The sequence below is a fragment of the Perna viridis genome, chromosome 3, assembly GCF_037379345.1.
Source record: "Perna viridis isolate PV_CMFRI_1.1 ecotype Kerala chromosome 3, ASM3737934v1, whole genome shotgun sequence".
Lineage (NCBI taxonomy): Eukaryota > Metazoa > Mollusca > Bivalvia > Mytilida > Mytilidae > Perna > Perna viridis.
The window spans coordinates 4,933,104-4,954,627 of NC_142447.1; the positions used below are offsets into that span (position 1 = coordinate 4,933,104).

The 21,524-nt window shown below is 33.6% G+C and overlaps 1 protein-coding gene across 1 annotated transcript; it reads left to right on the top strand.

The window, feature by feature from the left end:
• The first annotated feature begins 801 nt into the window (after positions 1–801).
• On the top strand, positions 802–20,836 carry LOC148620748 (ionotropic receptor coreceptor Ir25a-like). The gene is made up of 15 exons (XM_088574514.1): positions 802–933; positions 2,616–2,735; positions 5,687–5,950; positions 7,485–7,657; positions 9,064–9,117; positions 12,538–12,696; positions 13,108–13,272; positions 13,878–13,988; positions 14,438–14,539; positions 15,612–15,818; positions 16,355–16,697; positions 16,890–17,139; positions 17,564–17,748; positions 18,478–18,610; positions 19,076–20,836. The coding sequence occupies exons 1-15, from the start codon at positions 849–851 to the stop codon at positions 19,470–19,472; spliced, it is 2,748 nt and encodes a 915-aa protein (XP_088430640.1). The 5' UTR covers positions 802–848; the 3' UTR covers positions 19,473–20,836.
• The last annotated feature ends 688 nt before the right edge of the window (positions 20,837–21,524 follow it).

A 21,524-nucleotide genomic window follows, 5' to 3' on the forward strand; every position in this document is an offset into this window, starting at 1 on the left:
AAAATTTGACTCTTTACGTCGACATTAATTGCTCTCGAATAAAACTTTTTTTAAAAAAAAAAAGCGCCGAGCAACTTTTCAACTCACTTGATACAAAAAAGATACACTAAGTCTTATCATGACTCTGATGACGAAGAAATTTATCTTTTCCCTGTAAAAATGTATGTTTATAAATATTTGATTCTATTTAGTAACTAGTATTTTTTTTTGTTCCTGCAAGAGAGGTTATACATTTTGATTATTTTATGGCAATATTTTTGGGGGTTTTTATAATTAATGTACTTATTAAAAAAACTCTGTCATAAAACAGCTAATACTAAAAACTATGAACAATCAGATATGGAAATTTGAAAAAGAAAAGATTTTGCTAGGATGACATATTCTACGAAAAAGTTTAAACAAACTACATTATTATAACTTTTTGAACGGTCTTCCAATTAAGCAGGTTTTCGGAATCTTTGATTAGACAAGCAAATAATTTGCTCTTGTACAGGTATCAACGCAAGAAACTCAATAAGTTTATTTAGAATACGCAAATAAAATATAGTTCGGTAACTACATCAGTTGAACGAGAAGTGACCCCTGTTTCTGCATTAAAAATTTAAGACTTAATGTATATAGTAAAAAATGAAATAAAATTCCTTTCAGAAAAAGTCTCTCAAAGACCTCAAGAGTACAGGCACAAGATCCCGGAAGACTAAAGGCTGAAACATCCAATCGATTTACAGGTGTTTCAGATTCTGTTAAAGGAGATTTATCAATAATTTATCTAAAATCTAATTTAAAATTCCAATTAACATTGACTAAACATCATCATCGATTAGTTACCTGCAAACGATGAAAACAAAATGGCGATTAGTCAATTTCATGTCCTGGTAGTCGTAATTTTCTCCGTCTCCTGTCTTTTGAAAGGAATTAGGTCACAGCAGTTCGGTAAGAAATATGTAGATACATTTTTAGTCATTTGTTTGAATACAAAATAGACGTTTGTGTCAGTATTTATGAGGTTCAGAATTGTAAAATTTTGGTTTTCCATACATAAGAACAGCGATACACGTATTTTTACTACATACGCATCTCGCGACTATGATACTTGCTTATAACTATTTCAGTACCAGTCAAAAAATACTCGAGAAAGCGTCGACGCTTTCCGTTTCATCAAAACTAAGACATTTTTATTTTTATTTTCTCATGTGAAAATATTTTAAAAATTCCTTAAAGATACTGGGTGAAAAAAAAACAGCCAATCAGATTGCTAGAATTCAGTATTCCATCAGTTATATGGTGCAGTCTTAATGCAGTTTGAAATGCTTCGGTTTGACATCAAATCGAAATTTCTTTTTGGCGTAAGGGAAACCAAACAAAGATGGCGCGGATAGGAACTGAAGAAAAGAATGAATGGAATACACCATCAGATGACTTTATCATTTTATTTATGACTTTTTTTGTATTACAATTCATTTTGTTTGTTTGTTTTTTACATTTGATTTATTTTTTACCTTTCCGTTTGTGTGCATTTGTCTATTACGCCTTTTATATACTTTGTTGTCTATTAACGTTTTCTATATGAATTGCCTATAACGAAAATTCTGAGCTCAAAGCAATTTGATATCGAAGACAATTATGTCGCTTTCATATTACTGAAGCCACCTTTAAACAAAATAAATGAATATAAATACAAACACTAATTTATGTAGCGTCTCTATGATGCCAAATTCGGATAGTGTCACAACATATATAGGTCATTTACAATTATGTTGCTATACTACGCTCTTTAAAAACAGTAATCAAATTAAAGAAAGGAATATTTCACCAATCCTTTTAAAGGTTATGTAAGTGCCAAAATAAGTGCGTCCAGGCAAATATTCCCACGTACAAAAGCAATTTTGCTATTTAAGTTCAAGAAAGGGGACAAGTTTGCAAAAGAGGACTTTGGAAAGTTAGAAAATAGTTCTTAAACAGTGAAGATATAGGTCATTGTCATTGACCCTTCAATCAAGGATTAAACTGAGCGTAAACTCGTCGTTCATTAATTTTTAATATTTCAATGATACTTCTTTTCAACCTTTTAATAGGAGAAATAGGAAAACAAGCATGAGAACAAGAAAGCGCACGTGTTCTAGTAAATAAATCAAGAAATACAAACAATCCACAACAACAAAGAACCATTGAAACATTTGAACTTTAGAATGACGTTTTTCATGTAAATATATTATCCTATCCCCTAACCACAATCTTACCATTTTACACTTAGTAAAAAAAAACAAAAACAAACAAACAAACAAAAACTGGACTTGATTGTCTAAAGTAGGTCTATACTAGGAAAACGGAAGTGAGAAAACTAACTGTAAGTTGACAAACTGAACTCAACAAAAACTAGAATTATGGACCAGCTGGAGCAAAGAGGGGCTCCAGGCTATTTTTTGTTCAATTATACAACAAAATTAATGAAATTTTCAACAAAAGGGTGGTTCGACCCCCGGAATCTCCCCCACCCGGCCTTGCACTACGAAACATCAAAGATCTGTATGATAAATGAAAAGACTTCAACCACACAATTATCGCTCGTTATACCTCTCGCTAGCAGTGACATTATTTTACAACCTTTTTTTCAGTTGCCGTAATAGATGATGAAAAATTAAAGCAAATTCAACTTGCCGGTAAAACCATTCAATGGGGTGGCAGAATAAAACTAATAGAATCGAACGGAAGTGCAGTGCAGACACTCCATGAAGGTAACCATGCAGTTCATTTTATCTTCTACAATACTCGAAAAAACTACAATTAAGATAACTCCAAGCCACCGCGGAGGGAACGAACATACATTTGGATCGCAAATTTTACAGTTCTAACACCATTGGGAATTTTCAGACCAATATTCGACTCTATTCGCTACAATGCTCCATCGGATCAAATTGATACAGAGAAGATATATAAACCTATAGAAAGGTCTGAAAAATTCCCAACGATGTTAAAACTGTCAAATTTGCGATGCAAATTTTTGGTTGTCCGTGTGTGTGTGTGTGTTGGGGGTATTCTTAGCATAACGTAACATGTAATATCTCGTATTAGATTTTGTAGTTTTAACAGTTTTTTTGTACATTAAAGTATGCACTGTCAAACATTTTTATTACAAATGGATATTATTTTTTATTATCATTTGATTTGTTTTATTAGAATTTGAGAATGTATGGTAGCTATTGCCATCACTTGGCGTCCGTCGTCGCTCGCTGTCATCGACGATTTTTCAGAACTCTTTTCCTTTGAAACTATAAAACCAATCAGAAACAAACTTGTTATGAATGTTCCTTAGTGTGTTCTGCATAGAACTGACGTGGGTTTTATTGATCCGTCGAAAAACATGACCGTTGTTACTGAAAATACAACATAGGGTCAGACAGAAGTTTTTCGCATATATCCCAAAACCATTATTTAAATTTCGTATGGTGTACGCGTGAATAAATAAAATATACAAATTTTAGATGTTGTGACATTTTGGTTAGACAGAGACAAAATGCTGCGCTTAGATATATGTTCAACCAAGTACCATTATTTTTAAAATAAACTATCTGCAGCATCTATACATGTAAAATTTAAAATTTCATAGTTATTAGTTCACTCGAAGCTAACGAAAAAAGCTTTTGATAAAGAGTGGGTAGCACGCAACGTGTAGAAATGTCGGGAAAAAGACAACGTGACATCACAACAAACGTGCGTATTTATCTACTATTAGACCATAAAACTCGTTATTTTTTTAGAATAAACATATTCTGAATATTTATACAGTCCTTTAAGCGTGAATTTACTTTCGTCAAAATACTATTCGTTGTTAAATTTTACAACCGTAAGCAAGAAAGTAGCCAATGTCCAACGTCGAAAAAATTCAGATTTGTGACATAATTGAAATACGGATGAAAAGGCTTTTAACAAAAAGACTGATTGAACATTTTATATTTAATTTCATTGGGGTTATGTAATAATTTGTCAATATAGTTAATAAAAGTCCCGATTAAAAAAAAAGCTGTTCGCATAACTTTAAAAAATGTCTTATATTTTGTCTTCGAATCGGTTTCTTTCCATTTTTATAATGTCCACAACAAAGGGGAGATATTTGTGATATTGTAATACGCTTTGATTTTATCAATAGTCAGGAAAAATACGGCATCGTCTGCCGCACAAACTGCTCCTAGTGTGTTCTGCATATCTGATTTTTTTAATCCGTTGGAAAACATGGCCGCCATTACTAAAAATAGGACATAGGGGTCAGACAGATGATTTTTGCATATATCTCCAGAATTATTAGGCGATTCTACCAATTGCCGAAATGATCCTCATTTATAGGCCTACAATCGACTAATGCGGTCAAAGTTGTCACATGACTCCTAGTTGGGGTTTTTGCCATTGGCTTAAAAGGCGAAAATGATGTTTGTTTTTTACTGTTTCCAGCCAATATCTTGAAACTAAGATATATAGAAAAAAACTTTCAATTGCTGAAATAATCCTTATGATAAGGCCTACAAAAGTGTGTGGAGATCAAAGTTGTCAGATGAACCCGTGTTATACTTATTGCCATTGAAAGGCAAAAAAAATGTTGTGTTTTAGCAGTTTTTAGCCAATATCTTGAAAATTCTGATGAATAAAAAGAAGCTTTTACTTGATAAAAAGGTCAATATGATAAGTCCTATACCAAAGTCTTCTTTGAGTCAAAATTGTCGGACAACTTGTTAGAGGTATTGCCCTGTTTAGGAAAAACATAAGCAGGTGAGCAATTCAGGCTTCTGAGAGCCTCTTGTTTTATATGGTAATAGATTTTTTAATTATTTTGTTATTGTCGCTAGACCGCGGGAAGGAATTATATTTCCATGGTATGAAGGCCATGGAAGGATAACTGATACGTACATGCGTCCAAATTATACGAATTGAGCATGAGTAATTGATAACAGTCTTGAAAGAAATGGTTGAACTGACGTGTTTCTTTCTGTCCAGTATAGATAAATGCTAATATGCAACATGTGCAATGACGATGCATGTCACTCATAAATGAAAAACATCAACGTCAACTGTTTTATTTAGGAAATTCTATGATGTAACATGCATACAATTTGAGTAATCAATGGGAAAAAATATTATAGCGGAAATCAAAAGACTGCAATCCAGGAATAAAGTCTAGATAGGGAAAACAGACACATGGAATAACCAAAATAATACACACAAAGAAACGAAAGTAAATGAGCAACTCGGACTCCACTATACTGGGAGCATGGACCAGGTGCAAAGGTTACCCTGTCAATGCTTAAATATCATTCATTTGTTTCTGCCAATATAGCGATGAAATGAAGTTTAAGCAACAGTACACAATCATGACCTATTGAAATCTGAACATGAACTCATCATGTTCCAAGGGCTCAGGGCATCATACGAGATGTTCCGATCCGCGTTTGCAGTTATCTAATTTATGGATAGAGTCAACATATTAATGCCAAATTAAAGAAGTGGGAACTTTCTTAAAGGAGAAAAGGACGGTTGTTGGAAGCTTCTGGACGCTTTAAATTTTGTTTTGTCTAAACATGGCACATATTCCTTCCGCTTTATTTCATAAAAATGGCTTTTTACGCTTCAAACCAAAGCGAATGTTTTACTTCTCATAAAAATCATATGATAACCCTTTTTTATGTATATTTTTCAGTGTGTGAACAAATGAAGATAGGCGTCAATGGGTTGATAGATATATCTGCCAAGAATGTCGGGCCGCTGATCAGATCATTTGCTAGGACGGTTGGTCTACCGTACATTACAGTCGTTGACCCTTCAACGCTTGAACCAGTGGACTTTGACCCGGACTTACACTTGGCAGTAGAACCACCCGGATCTACGATGTTTCAGATTATTCCCGATATTGTTCGGTTTGAAAATCTCACAAAAATTGCCATTTTGTATGATCACTCGTTCGGTAAGTATTTGACAATTTAGTTTTTAAATGTGACTTTTTGCTAGAACCGGTTCCTCTCGTTGGTGTCTTCCGCTCATCTGTGTTTCGGTCGTTGGTGTGTTTGGCGTTTACTACGCATGTCATATCGCAAATGAATCCTTTCTCAAAGTTGAATGTTGGTTTTTCATTAACTGCAATGTTAAAGAGAAATAAGTTAAATAGAAAGCATTGAAATTCACTGAAAAAGGGAGATTTTCATTTTGTATAAAATTTGGTTGCTTTCTTAGGGAAATTTTAAAGTCATTTTCTGAGTCATCAATTGTCGATTTTTTAAAAAAAAAAATCTGTTTACTATTTGACACACATATGATATAAACAATATATTGCAACTAAAATTTCCGTGGAATAATTTTTTTTAAGTGCCATCCATATTAAAGGAACTGTCTGGTTTCTACATGGACAGTCTTTTAGTTACCATGTGAAAATATGCAATATTAACGTTTAGTCAAAATCAAGTGAATATGTTTGATTTGTTATAATTCATATTTATAACTCACTGATTCCGAGAAAGAGTATGGAATTAAGTACATGTATCAGCTGCTTCCATAACATTATTAAAACATAGGTGATAAATTAGAACAAATGGAATTTAAAAAAAAAAGTTTGATATTATGAACAACGAACCCTTCGATAAAATTAAATTACTCATTTTGCAATGTTCATTATCAATTTGCAATAACATATAGGCTCCATAACGACCATTCAAATTATACGGTATTACAGACTTTGTCGTCGATTCGAGTGCAATTATAATAAATGAAAGTTTTATGTTTCAATATTTTTATCACTGAATGTCACTCATAATTTTCCAATACACGCTAAGATAGAAGACAACTAGAAGTGTTCATGTCTAAATACCTTTAATCTGATTTTTTATATGTTGAGACGATATATCTCTGAAAGGTTTTTTTGCGTCCCCTAACTGTATAGCGCATTTTTTTTTTTAGTTTTGTAACGTATAAAGTCTGACTAAAACCAGTTGCGGTACCAGTGTTTCGGGTTTGGGACCCCTCCATTTGTATTGGGAAGTTTGGAAATGAGTAAATGATATAATCTGAAATTTCAATCCATTTGAACACTGGATTCGCCTAAAAAAATGGCTTTTGGGAGACACATTATGGGATCTTAGCATGACATATTACATGTATGTGATCTTATATAAAACATGTTCAGGAAAATTTTATCAATATTCTCTCATTTGGTAGTTGTTTTTAGTTATGGTCAGTGTGTAATACAAAAGACCACATATTCAGTTAATACATTTGCTATCAAACAATTTCTTTAAGTGTTACGTTCACATCTAAATTCTGAATTTAGTTTCAAATATTGTTTCAATCGCGAGCCAAAACTTTAAGAATTCCCTCCAGTGTTTTTTTTTCCAAATCACTTTAATGTCCCCCACACCCCGTTAATAAGCAGATCATCAAAGGTGACCAAGCTCAGCATTTTTCTTCGCTAAATCTCCATTTTGATGTTCCACATTATTTCTTTTCAGACTTACATGCCATTGCGAAACGGATCCTAACTGGCATACCGGCACAACACCTTTACCAGGAGATCGCAGAAGGTGAAAAATTGATTCAACAGATGAATAAACTGAAGGAAATTGGTACGAAGATCTTTATCCTAGTCTGTAATAAGAACAATGCGGATAGTGTCCTGGAAGAGGTATGTAAAATAAATACAGTGAAACCTGGCTAACAGAGGTCCTTTTTGGCTTTAAAATTGGTTCCGTTTAGGTATATCCTCTATTTTTCAAGTTTCATAACACAGTTGAACTGATATACTATGACATTAAAAAGTATATGGTTTAGACATGGTTTCGAATTTTACAGGGTTCGGTCACAGGGGCTTGTTCCCACTATTATATGCAGTCCCACTAATTAGTGGTTATATACTAGTGCCAATTTACGCATATGCTAAATTGGATTTATGCATCTGCAAAAAAATGAATTCTGTATATGCTTAATTATTTAAGCATATGATTTATTCGAATTAAGGATATGCTTTAATATTTTAGCATATACAAAATTCGATTTATGTCTATGCATAAATATTTAACCATAGGTATATTTAGAATTTTGCATATGGTAAAGTATTAAATCATATCCTTAATTCGAATATAGCATATGCTTTAATGAATTATTTTGGCGAAATGGATAATTCGAATTATGCCCATGCATAAATAAGGTAGCATAGGGAAAATTCAAATTTTGCATACGCATAAATAATCAAGCATATGCAAAATTCTAATCATACCTGTGCATAAATAATTAAGCTTAGGCAAAATTCAAATAATGCATATGCATAAATATTTTGGCATAGGCAAACTCGAATTAAGCGTATGTATACACAAATAATTAAGCATATGGGAAATTTGATTTTAGCATAACTATGCTTACATGCTTACTTTTGACCCGGATACCGCACCATATATGTTCTATCGACCATATGTCTTCAAATTACGACTATACAAATCCAACTTAAATGTTGCTAATATCTGTAAGCTGTCTCAACGAGTAGCCAATTGCAAGTAGTACTAAAATAAAATAAAACATGCAATTTTTTTTTCAACCAGAGTAACAGTAAAGAATTCACAATAATAATGATCATATTAAAAAGCATGTATAAACAATGCATTGATACAACACAATTATTATTCAATTTTACTGTACTAATTACCATCGGCATTAATGCACTTCTAAGCTGAATGAAAAAGAGATACACTGTAATTTAAGAAAGATTCATGCTGTTTCATAACTGTTACATTTGAATAAAAATGATTACTTTAGTTTATTTTGATTTGTTTTAACCATGACTCCAATAGTTAAAAGGCAGGCGAAAACATTTTTCTTCATTTGTTTTGACGGAAACAAACCTGTTCGAGATCTTTAACTATTAATCGGAACTTCTCGGCCATTTCCGCTACACTAAAAAAAATAACATTTGGTTGTGACTAGGAAGGCTGAGGAGTTCCGATTTCATTAACTATATTTAAAATAAAATTACAAATCTGTTTGAACATAGGTCCTTATCTATTTTAATAATTCTTCGTCGTATATCTTTTTTTATAGGGAAGCAATCAGGAATTGATGGATGAAAACTTTAACTGGTTTGTTATTACGAAGGTAAAGAATAAAACAGAAAGATAGATTATCATAAAATATTACACGTTAAACTGTGGTTTATACTTTTCGCAACGTACTCTTTTAGGAAAAAAAAAGATTTTGTAATACTGTGTTATGAAAAACAATAAAACACAGGTGTTGGTATTTCGGGGAACCAGATGATGGCTCATAGATCGTATTACCACTCCCGGACTATTAAAAAACGATGTATCATTCGCTAATTTATTGCCAATCTCCAGCGCTGAGGGTATATTCGTTATTACAGAGCACACCTTAGTCAAACCCAACCCTTTATGCAAAGTAAAACTATCACGGGTACAACGGAAACAGCTTTGCGGATTTGTAATGAGTAGCGCTCATGCCTTGTGATTTTTTTGTTCACATCCTGTATTTAATAAATCAGGAAGCAGTTATAGGTCTGCGGAGGAGATAGGGTTATACATGTGGTTCTTCTATCTTTCACTAGGCATGACCACGGTTATTATTTAAAATATGCAAGGGTACGTGTACTGTTAAATTTTTCTTAGAGAAGATACAATACATCTAAGCCTATGACTATCAGAATAGTCGGAATCTACTACCTTCTACATTCGAAGCGTGGGCTCTACAAACATTTCATCGTGGGAATACCTTCTTTAAAGATATTTATTGTTTCCTTAAAAAAATTAGTTTTGTTCCTTTTTTCAATAAAAGCAATCATTACATCTTCCCACAATTAAAAAATTCGAAAAAAGCGTGTGACGGATTAAACTGTCGGGTTTTTCAGTGACCGTTCAAATAACTTTTGAAAGAAATGAATGTGTATGACATATATGCGTAAAGACAAATGGAGATGTCAGCCACCCGTGTTTATTTTTTCGCATGAACGGCTTTAACATAGGGTATTTGAATGATCTAAAGCAGCATTCAAACGAAACGTATCATAAAAAGTTTATAATACTAGTAACTTGATATGATTTGGAGGTCAATGGAAGAGTAATCAAGGGAACCAAGATTATAGCGGTAATCAAAAGGATGCAATCCAGGGACAAAGACCAGACATAGAAAACAGACATACACAACAAAGAACATAAAGTAACTAAAATCATACAATACAAAGTAACAAAAGCAAATGAGCGACTCGGACTCCACTAAAAACTGGGAGCATGGACCAGGTGCACCGGTAGCTTAAGCGTCATCTGCTTTTCTAGAAACACCCGTTGGTAATAAAAAGTCAAGTCCGGGGTAGACAAACGAGGAAAGGAAAACTATGATCGTTGAATAAATCAGTTTTCATGGTGCAGATGGATACACCATAACGATCTACGAGTTCATGATGACGACCATAAAACTTCTGTAGTGATGACTTCGATCTTGTAGCAACATAACCCTGTTCCAGAAGTCTATCTGTTAGAGTTCTGGCGCTATACAAAAAGTCTGCGTAGTTTCGGCAAGCTCTGGCATAACGTATGAGTTGTGATATGAACACTCAATACGCAGGTGCTGAAGGGATGTTGCCACAGATGAAAGGAAAGTTGACAACTTTGAATGGAAAGTCATCACGTTTGTCGTAAAGTTTGGTCAATAGTTTTCCTTTACCATCGATTTCTAAGTGTAGGTCAAGATACGAGGCTGACTTCACAGTGTCTGTAGTATCCTTTATCTCAAATTCTTTGGGGTAGATGCGATGTATCAAATCCCCGAAATTAGGATTGTTTAAAGATAATACGTCATCTATATAGCGGAAACTGAGATCAAAGGATCTAGCCAAACGATATTCTTTCTTTCGGATCAGATCAGCTATGAAGTCAGCCGCATAAGAGTGAAGGAATAGGTCAACAAGTAAAGGAGCACAATTTGTTCCTATTGGAATACCGGCCGTTTGTTGAAAAACACATCCACCACACTGGACAAGTATGTTGTCGATTAAAAATTCCAGCATTTTGTAAACATCTTCCTCCGTATATTTGGAAGATGATTTGGAATTATTTCTGACAAAGTATGAAGAATCTCTACCAAGAACTATATATTTGTATCTAGGTGTACCATCTTTTTTGGAAAAACAACGATGTATAATGTTTTTAAGTCGGGATTTTAACTGAGTATGGGGAATAGAAGTATACAGTGTTGAAAAATCATAGGTTTTAATGCTATTATATTCAGATAATAGTCTTGAACTAATTGTCTCCAAAAGATCTTTCGAATTTTTCAGAATCCACATTGAATTAATACCACTACGGGAGTAACAAGTGTTGTGATAGGACTGCAGACCCTCTTTGACAGTTGTGAGTATAGAAGTTAAAAGTATTGAAAGAGGTTTGGTGGTACATTTTGCAGATCCAGCTATGAAACGTTGTCTGTATGGATTCTCATGGAGTTTAGGAATCCTGTACATAGACGGTAAATCACAATCATCGTCATTGGTAGAGAGACCAAAAGAGGATAACACAGATTTATAGATTTTTCCACAATCTCTTCTTTGGAGAATGTGGTAGCAGCATAGGTCTTATCACTGCTATTATTTTCTATGTCTACCTCTGATAATAAACATTGGATGTAAAACGTTTTGTAGACAAACACAATGTTGTTTTGGGCTTTGTCTGCTGGTACGACAACATACTTGCCAAGTATAGTAGACAATGTTTTTGCTACATCTGGGTCTTTGAAAACCGATGTAGCCTTGGCATTCATTGACCTACTTAAATCTTTGACCTCATTGCCTTTAACCACTCTGACAGAGAATCAATGTCTCCTTGTTCTCGTTTGAGGAAAGTGGAATATATCTAGGCCAGTAATGAAATACAAGTACTATCTTTAAAAAAAGCTAACCGACGCAGTTAAAATTTGCTCTTTTTACTTACAATTTTCTACATTTCATTCAGAAAATAATACATGGCACGCAATTTCAGTTCAGTTTTCGATACAGTTTTTTTTCGAACGCCTTTAAGTTATCAGTATTTGGCCAATCGGGGAAACAGAATTGCGATCAGGTGACTTGCGTTTCCATGGAAGAGCGTCTTGAAGCTGAAAGGGTAAAAAGCGAAACTATACCGACTGCGTCGGAAAAACTTATTTTATGAAGCCAAAATTTACCCGGAGAGAAACTGGGCCTGTTTTTAACGGAAAAAACAAAACAAAACAAAGTCAACAAAATTTTAATCATATCACCTCCCGAAACCGACTCTTTTTACACTTTACTTTTCACTGCAAATTGAAATTTGTCAGTGTGTCAGTATATATATTTTAATTTATAATAATACATGCATAAAGAGAGGTAACTTACCGATGAATTTTAAACCAGCCGTTTGACCTAACCTATCCAAATGCACCCGAAAGAAATAGTTTACCACAGCTAAATCACTGAGTTTTTAAATGAGTTAAAGTCCTTGCTTTAACCATTTAACTAATACCAAAAATGTCAAATTCTTATCTTCGTTTTAGGTACCAAATTTATCCTGTTCAAAATGTAAACATGGCAACACAGCAAAGGTCATACATATCATTGGCAACGCTTCCTACAATCACACCACCAAGGTCAAGTACATCGAGTTCGTCAACGAAAAAATCAAGGAAAATTATTTTGCGATAGAGGATTTTAATGTAAGTATTATGACGTCTGTCTACTGCCCGGTGATCTTTTTCAAAGTGTCGCTTCTGAAAGGCTTTTGAACTTCTATGAAAAACAATCAACTGAATAAAAACGGAATTTTAAGCGCTTCTAAACCGACTCCGGATGAAAGCGGTGTATCCGGTGGGAGCCTTCTAATTCGTTCGTTATACTAATATTTTAAATCTAAATCGTAAGTTTTTGTACTGATGGGATTAAATCATGTTGGTTCATACTTTCTGTGATTTGCAGAATTTTTCTCATATCTCCAAATACGGTCATTTTTATACTATAAAGTCACGTGCTAGTATCTTACTAATTAATGTAAGACGCGTAGACACAACGTTGGTCCTCTACTTGTTAATTTTACTATCCTGTACTGAAATGTATTTCCAATTATTCAGGTTGATGAGGCGTTCCTGTACGACTTTAGAATGATACTTGAAGACGTCGTGACCACATCAGTGAACGTTACTCCTGTAGTGGTACCAGATTGTCAAAACGTCTCTCTAGAGAGAAACGGTTCACGAGTGGAAGAGTCAAAGAAACTTATTGACGCTTTTAAATATGTAAGTGCCAATAATTTTCTCATTAATATATTTTTATGAATTATCAATTCTTTATTGTTATCCCATAACGGCCATAACTACTAATGTACTTGCATTCAAAAAGAAACTACAAGATCGTGTTTTGTTATACAAGAAACCCGCACTCATATCTCTTTGGGTTGAGAAAATATGGAATAATAATTCTTGATTGTTTAAAGAATGAAGGCATGAGAAGAGGAAATGTGAAAGAAGTTTAAAGGAAACCTAAATTCGAGCAAAAACTAAACGTATATACTTGTATTCCAAGCACAAAGACTAGACACGGAAAATAGAAACCCTACAAAGAACATGAAGCAACCAAAATAACATCACTAAATACAAAGGTAAATAATTTGGCAACCCGGGCTCCACTGAAAAAAGATGGCGCATGGACCAGGTGTACCGGTTAGATAAGCGTCCTCTGCTTCTTTAAATAGAACAGCCGAGTTGCTCATAAAATGTCACGTCCGGGATAAATTTATTGTGTGTTCATTTGGCAAAGACGCCGTACATTGCTAATTGGTATTTTGTATTCTGAATGGGTGTTTTTTTTGTATTATTGTTTACACATTTCATTCCACCAAAAGGTCCATAGGAATGGTGTATATGGTAAAATTGACTACAGAAACGGCATGCTAAGGCAAAATGTTCAACTCACTATAAATAGTATTGTACTGGACAACTCGAATAGGGAGCAGGTATGTTTACACATTAATTGTGCCCCTTAATGTTTTGTACTGCATGTACAACGCAAAATAGAGATTTTGTTAAGGTAGTGGCGCATAACCAAACGGTACGTTGACGCACAAAACATGCTCATTTATGTCAATATTATTGAACTTGGACAAGCAAACTTTCTCAGACTTTAATAAAGTTTAGAATGGAAACATATATGCTAAATTTTACTGCAATAATTTTTTTTTTTTCATTTTATCAATTTATTAAACATCTAATTTTATTTGTTTTAATAAGATCTGTATTTCGTTTGAATTAATTCCCACTACACAGTGTGTCTATCCTCCATACAAAATGTAATATAGACACGAAATCTTGTAACTAATTGTGAGAAAAAAGCTTTCCAACTTAATTTGAAGGAGTGGATGTATATACATACCGTATCTAGGTTTCCTTGAATCATTTTTTTTAGCTTGGATCTTGGAATGAAATAGGGGGCATTAATGTCCATCCAGGCAAAAAACTAACTAAAGACATTGGCACAAAGAAATACAGAGTAGTAATCGTTCCTAAGGTATGAATTTATCAATATGATCACAGCACAGGCGCTTGGGGACAATTTGTGATTTCTCTGTATTTTTCGTCGAATCCCGCTTATTTTTATAGTGTTCCCTTATGTGCCTCATATTTGGCCATGATACGCATGTCTGGTCAACCTGTTTTAGCTTGTTTTACCATATAGTTATATTAATATTAGAGATAGAGGAAAAAACCAGCTGAAAACAGGTCAGACAAGCGCATGTGGATCACAATGGCTATATATTTTATTGTGAGAGCAAGCCCCTGCGATACGATAACTGAAAGAGTAATCAAGGGAACCAAGGTTATAGGGTAATCAAAAGAATGTAATCCAGGGACAAAGAACAGACATGGAAAACAAACATACACAACAAAGAACATAAAGTAACTAAAATCATACATACAAAGTAACAAAAGTAAATGAGCAACTCGGACTCCACTAAAATCTGGGAGCATGGACCAGGTGCACCGGTAGGGTAAGCGTCCTCTGCTTTTCTAGAAACACCCGCCGAGTTGCTAATAAAAAGTCAAGTCCGGGGTAGACAAACGAGGATAGGAAACATATACAACAATTGCTTATATACAGTAAATTGACTAACCATGGGATAGTGCTTTTGCCTGAATATCGATATTTATATAAAAGCATAAAAATAAAGGACAATATAGAGACATCGAACATATCCAAAAATATGAAAACATGAAACAAAGACGACTTATACACGCAATATAGGCAACAGTTTAAAATACAATCATATATAAAAATTAAAAATAAGGCAAACATGACAGCACACACAAAAAAACGTAGGCACTTGCGATATGAACTCCCACAAAAAAAAACAGGAATGACGTCAGGAGCTCCGGAGGGTAAATTTGTCCTGCTTCACCATGCAGTAACTGATGATGGTCATTGTAAAATCTGAAGCATGGTTATCCCCCAAGACATTATAATAGCTTATTCTTTTCTGAAATTAAATATTTCTTCCTAACATTTTATAACGTAATAACATTAACTGAAAGCATTTCCATTTGTTACCAAATATACCTACCAATTCATTTATTTTTTACAGTACGAACCATTCGTAATCAAACTCACCAATAATTCTAAGAAAAACGTGAGTCGTGAGGATTATAGCGGCTACTGTTTAGATTTACTTGACCTGATTGCGAAAACAGCTGATTTTGAGTATGATATTGAAGAATCTCCAGACGGACTTGTTGGCGCTATGTCAGATGACGGGACTTGGGATGGTGTTATTAAACACCTGATGGACAAGGTATAATTAACATTTTGACGAGGTTTGTAGGGTTGTATATATAGAGGTGTCTGGAGCATTCTCGGCGTGATTTTGTGTTTCCATACCTTGCTGATATATTTTGATTTCCTTAGAGCTTAAAGGTTATCTAGAAAAATGATTGTAGCTTCTTTCTTCAACTACATACCCTTTATCTTGAACTCTATTATGTCGGCTACAGCCAAAATGCTGTAATTCTAAAATTTTATCAAACTAAACTATCAACAATTTACTTTTAAAAAATAGTTATAACTGTCAATAATAATCAAAGATAATTACATGGCAGATGTAGATTGTTTTAATGCTATCCTGGTTTTAGAACTGCCGCTATTACTTGGAATTTTCTTGTTTAATGTTTATATCACACTGCCGCAATGTATCTTGATTAAGACAAAACGTTATCACCAATTTTAACCTAATGATCTATTTAGCAGCTATCAGGTACCCTTTTGCTTCTTAAAAATACAACTAATATCATATTCAGTTGTCATCAATTTTGGCATTTGTAACCTTTCCAGAAAGCAGACATTGCAGTGGGACCAATATCCGTTATGGCAGAGCGTGAAAACGTTGTGGATTTTACAGTTCCTTACTATGACCTCGTTGGACTGACGATTCTGATGAAGAAACCGAAATTTGAGTATAGTCTCTCCAAGTTCATTGATGTTCTTGATAACTATGTTTGGCTTTGCATTATTGCCGCGTTTTTCCTGTTCAGTGGGTTACTGTGGGCGTTTGATAAGTTTAGTCCGTACAGTTACCAAAACGACAAGGCATTATGGGACGGCCAGGGACCAGAACCACGTGTTTTTACTTTTAAGGAAGGGATATGGTTCTGTATGATGTCACTGACACCACAAGGTACCTTTTATCTTTTATCATATTTAGCATTACAAAGAGCGTATGATAAAGTAAATCATTTTAGAAATCATGTAATAATTTTCTTTTTGATGGTACAATTCAGAAAATCGCGTGTCAACGCAAGTTTTATTATAATTGTTCAAAACTTACAAATGTTTGAGATATTCAACCTTATGAAAATTGTTCTAACAGGTGGAGGCGAAGCACCAAGGGCTTTATCAGGTAGACTTATAGCAGCAACTTGGTGGTTGTTTGGGTTCATCGTCATTGCAACATACACTGCCAACTTGGCTGCATTCCTAACAGTGTCTCGAATGGATGAACCAATCAAATCACTGGACGACCTGTCGTCACAATACAAGATCCAGTATGCACCAATGAACGGCAGTACGGGACTGGTCTATTTCAAACGAATGGCCGAAATAGAAAAGAAATTCTACACGTAAATATCTTGATTTTTTTCATTACATTTTAAAAATGTTTAAACTCATCTTTAATTGGTGAATTTAACCTTTTCTGTTCAATGATGCAAAGTTAATGTGTATTTGGTGTTTCACGGCATTTCCAAAACCGAACATAAACTATTAAGCTTGTTATTAAATCCAGTTTCTCATTAAAATGAATATGTTCTATAATTTCAGGAATTTCTTTCTCATTTTACTTTGAAGTTTTGATAGCCTTCTAACATATGTCGGTCTTTAGTGTGATATTCCTACTGACGTCTACTAATTTTGATAAACACTGATGCCATACTCAAATCAAAATTAAATAATCCACGCTGTAATCTATCATATAAAAATGTTATTATGGATTTTCCGTTATAATCCAATGTTGAAATAATATACCTTTTACTTAAATTTTCTAAGTATTTGGAAGCAGATGAGTTTGAATGACAGTCTGGACGCTGTACAGAGGGCCAAGCTTGCAGTATGGGACTACCCAGTGAGTAATAAATACACCAAGCTCTGGGATACAATGTATGAAACAACTTTCCCTAATTCACTTGATGAAGCAATCGGCAGGGTTATATCAGGAGATTTCGCCTACATCGGTAAGTACTAAATAAATAATATCAGTAACACGCTTTCTGATTGGATAAAAAAAATTGTGCATTATCTCATATACCACATTTTGCATATGCCTGCGATGTCATCAACGGTTTACTCGTTAAATTTTGATACTAAAATTAAAGTATAAGGAATGACTGTTATATTTTTTGGTCTATTTGAAATAACACCAATGCCCGTGGTGCAGGCATGTTATTTAGTGTGCACCATGTGATTGAAGTTATTTCTTCATAGACCGAAAAATACAACAGCCGTTCCTTAAATGTATTGTTTTTTTTTCTTTGTTTTTCGATATGGTTTCATTGCTTGAAGTTCCCCAAGTCTTCATCACATAAAAATCTTGTCATTTCTATAACTTTTTTCTCTAAGAACTTTGATAATTGTATCTGAGTGATCACTCACATAACGACCTTCACTTGATCTCAAATTTACTCAAAGATTGAATAAAATAAAGTTGTATTTTTAGGGGAATGGGGGTTTTAACTTGCTATTTCTTTTTTATATTTCTGTGTGTTTGAAAATTCGTGTCAGTTATCATAAACTTTGTTAAAATTGAAAGAGTGCTATTTAAAAAATGAGAGATATACTTTAGTAAATGTTTAAAGTGAATATCTGTTCTAGGCTTAAGTATGAGTGTTCAGACAGATCAATTGTCACCCTTGTTATCTTAAGAGACTAACAAGTACTCTAATGATCTTCAAACTTGATTGTAGGTGATGCGGCTGAAAACAAGTTCCAAACCCTAACACAGTGCCAGCTGTGGGAAGTTGGAGAGGAGTTCAGTAGAAAACCATTCGCTTTCGCAGTACAAGAAGGTTCACCTTTGAGAAATGTTCTCTCTAATGCGTAAGTCTTGATATGTTCATGTTTGAAAAGTTACTCCGTTATGTTCTTTTTTCAAATTACTCCAACTCAAACCATTAGTCTTGTGAACGAAGGTTTCAAATCATTGTATTTTTGCATTTCGATTCTCTCTTAATTGCAATGTTTATGAAGATGCTTCTGAACATAATACAAAACTTCAAATCCTCTTCCACAAATAAATTTAGTTTAATCCGACCATTTACGTGAATAGAAATTTGTAAACTCAAAGTGTGTATTCACCAAAAGATCCCCCTTTTTATCAAGATATAAACTGTAACTCAAAATACGAAATAAATTACAAATTTTTTGTAGAATAATATATAACCTATTCCACTGAGATAATAAAAAATTAGACGAAACTAAAATAATGGTACTTATGTACTGCATATCGGTCAAGTTTTACACAAAATATTCAATATTCAGCATCATGTTTTAACACATTTGCAGCATACTTAAACTGTTGAACCAACGTCAACTTGAAACACTAAAGCACAAATGGTGGACAAACAACATAAAAAAGAAACAATGTCCTGACCTAGAAAATGAAAGTGACGGCATCAGCATAGAAAACATCGGTGGCGTTTTCTTGGTGATCGCTGTCGGTACCGCGCTTTCTTTAATTTGTTTGGCGTTTGAGTTCTACTGGTACAAGTACCGACCACAGAAGGAGAGCATGAAGTATAAAGTGAAGAAGAACCAATCAAAAGTTACGTTACAAAACAGCCCGACTGCAACCACAAACTTGTCTAATGGAAATGGGTCTTCGATATGGTCAAGCACGCCTGACTTTGTGCCAGAAGATGAAATAAAATCCAATGGAGTACACTTTGAGTTAAGCGGGTAGTTCATTGAGTTTCAAATTTAACAAAATATTGGTTGAACTTTTTGAACATATTTTTATAATGACTTAACTATAGTCTGCACTGAGGTAAAAATGCATTTGCAACTCCTGGTGAAACGTTTGCCTCTTTATGTACATACATATGAGATTATGGTTCTTTGCTGGTTTTTTATCAATTCTATTGTGAACATGATCGGCAACCATTTGTCACATAATCGGTATAGCTAATGTGACAATGCTTAGTCTTACTTAGTACCAAGAAAGTATTCGTATAAAATGTGGGATATTAGAGTGTCAGTTTTATATTCAAATCCATGAATTTCATTGTTATCGTTGTTAACGTCATTCCGTCCGTGTCTTGTGACTATCGGTACTCATACACCGTAAGAAGTTCGAGTAAGTGTGGCATTAAGTCAGAAAATAGCTGTCAGCTAACCTCTAGCACTGCCGGAGTTATAATTATTGTTTGCTTAATCGCCAGTTCAGGTCATCCTTACACGTGGTTTTGTGTATAATTTTACATCCGGTGTCCAAATAGTGATAAAACATCACCATGTTGCTCGATCCAAAATGTTAAGCAAAATACGTTCGAAAATATATTCGAACTACCAAAAATTCATCAGTAAGTTGATATTGTAAAAAAAATCTTTGTTTCTTATATACAAAAAAGTACTGCATGTGGATGTACATTGTACAGACAGCAGGATTATTTTAAATAAATTAGTAACTGTTACTTGTATACCGGTGGTATTTCATTGTAGTACACATATCAGTCTTAAATTTAAAGCACGATAATTTTGATACTTGTACGATTTAATTGAGTTTATTCTTTGTTATCTACTTAAGAAGAGACTTTATGAAAGTTATAGAGGATGTAATTCTTGCATGTCAAAAACCCACCCAGTTCATTTTTATTTTTCATTCGGAAACAGTTACATTTAATCAGTCTTAGTTTGTCATTCGATTTTTGCACTTGTATAACTTGTCTAGATTGTGTATGAAATTGGCATTTTGCCAGAGGTATGGTTCTTGATTTTGTTTGATATGTTATGCTGAAAGGACCAAGTTTCGTAAACATAGCCGACATTGATTGAAATAGCATCGTTGGTCCGATTGGTTTTTCTACACCATAAATCACCTCTAACATAGGCAATTTTCTATTTTAGATAGACTTAGCACTTACATATATATATGTTTATGTATTTTAAGCCTTTATCTGCATTTAGGTTTTCCTATTATCAGCCTTTAGTTTTGTATGTTATCTTTTAATGAATGTTTTTTTATACATTAAATTGTTTATCATTGTTACTTTTTTTATTATTTATGAAATTCTTTTTAATTTACCAATAAAATACTATTAAATAGTGGTTTTATGTTATTGATCACTTTCACTTTCAGTTTTAGTTAACTTTATTTGCATGAAAAAGTATCAATGTTTAACTTTGCCGTGGTGTGTCACTCTACTAATATTTGTACTAAATGTTAAACCATAAAACTGAAAGTGTTTTCTCTTAAACTTTTTGAAACAAATGGTCACAGGTGTACTGGTATTTCCCTTTTTTCCCTTCATAACCGGGAGTTCACTGGAAAAATAAATACAGTGAAACCCTTGAAAATATAAAAATGTGAAATAGTGGTTTTTGTGTTAACGCTCACTTTCAATCGTGGTTAACTTTCTTTGCACGAGAGTGTCAGTATTTATATATGCTCAGATAGATCCCGTAATTAAATCGAGTACGATATGGAAATGAGTAGGTAAAGGCATTAAGACATATTTAAAACATATTTGGTTTTACGAAACGTTTTGATGAAACACTTGGGTAGGAGGACGAAAAAATTCTACTTCAGATGATTTTTTTCCCCAAAACCAACCTGGGGAAGATCGAAAATATATATTTTTTTATTTCACCTTCACTAAGAATATGACGATTTTATAAACAATTTTTTTTTAATTTGACAAGGGTTTAATTAGAAAAGTAATGTGCAATAACTTACTATGTCACAAATAGCATAAATTCAGATTTTTTAATGCTGTAATCGACTAAAACCATATTT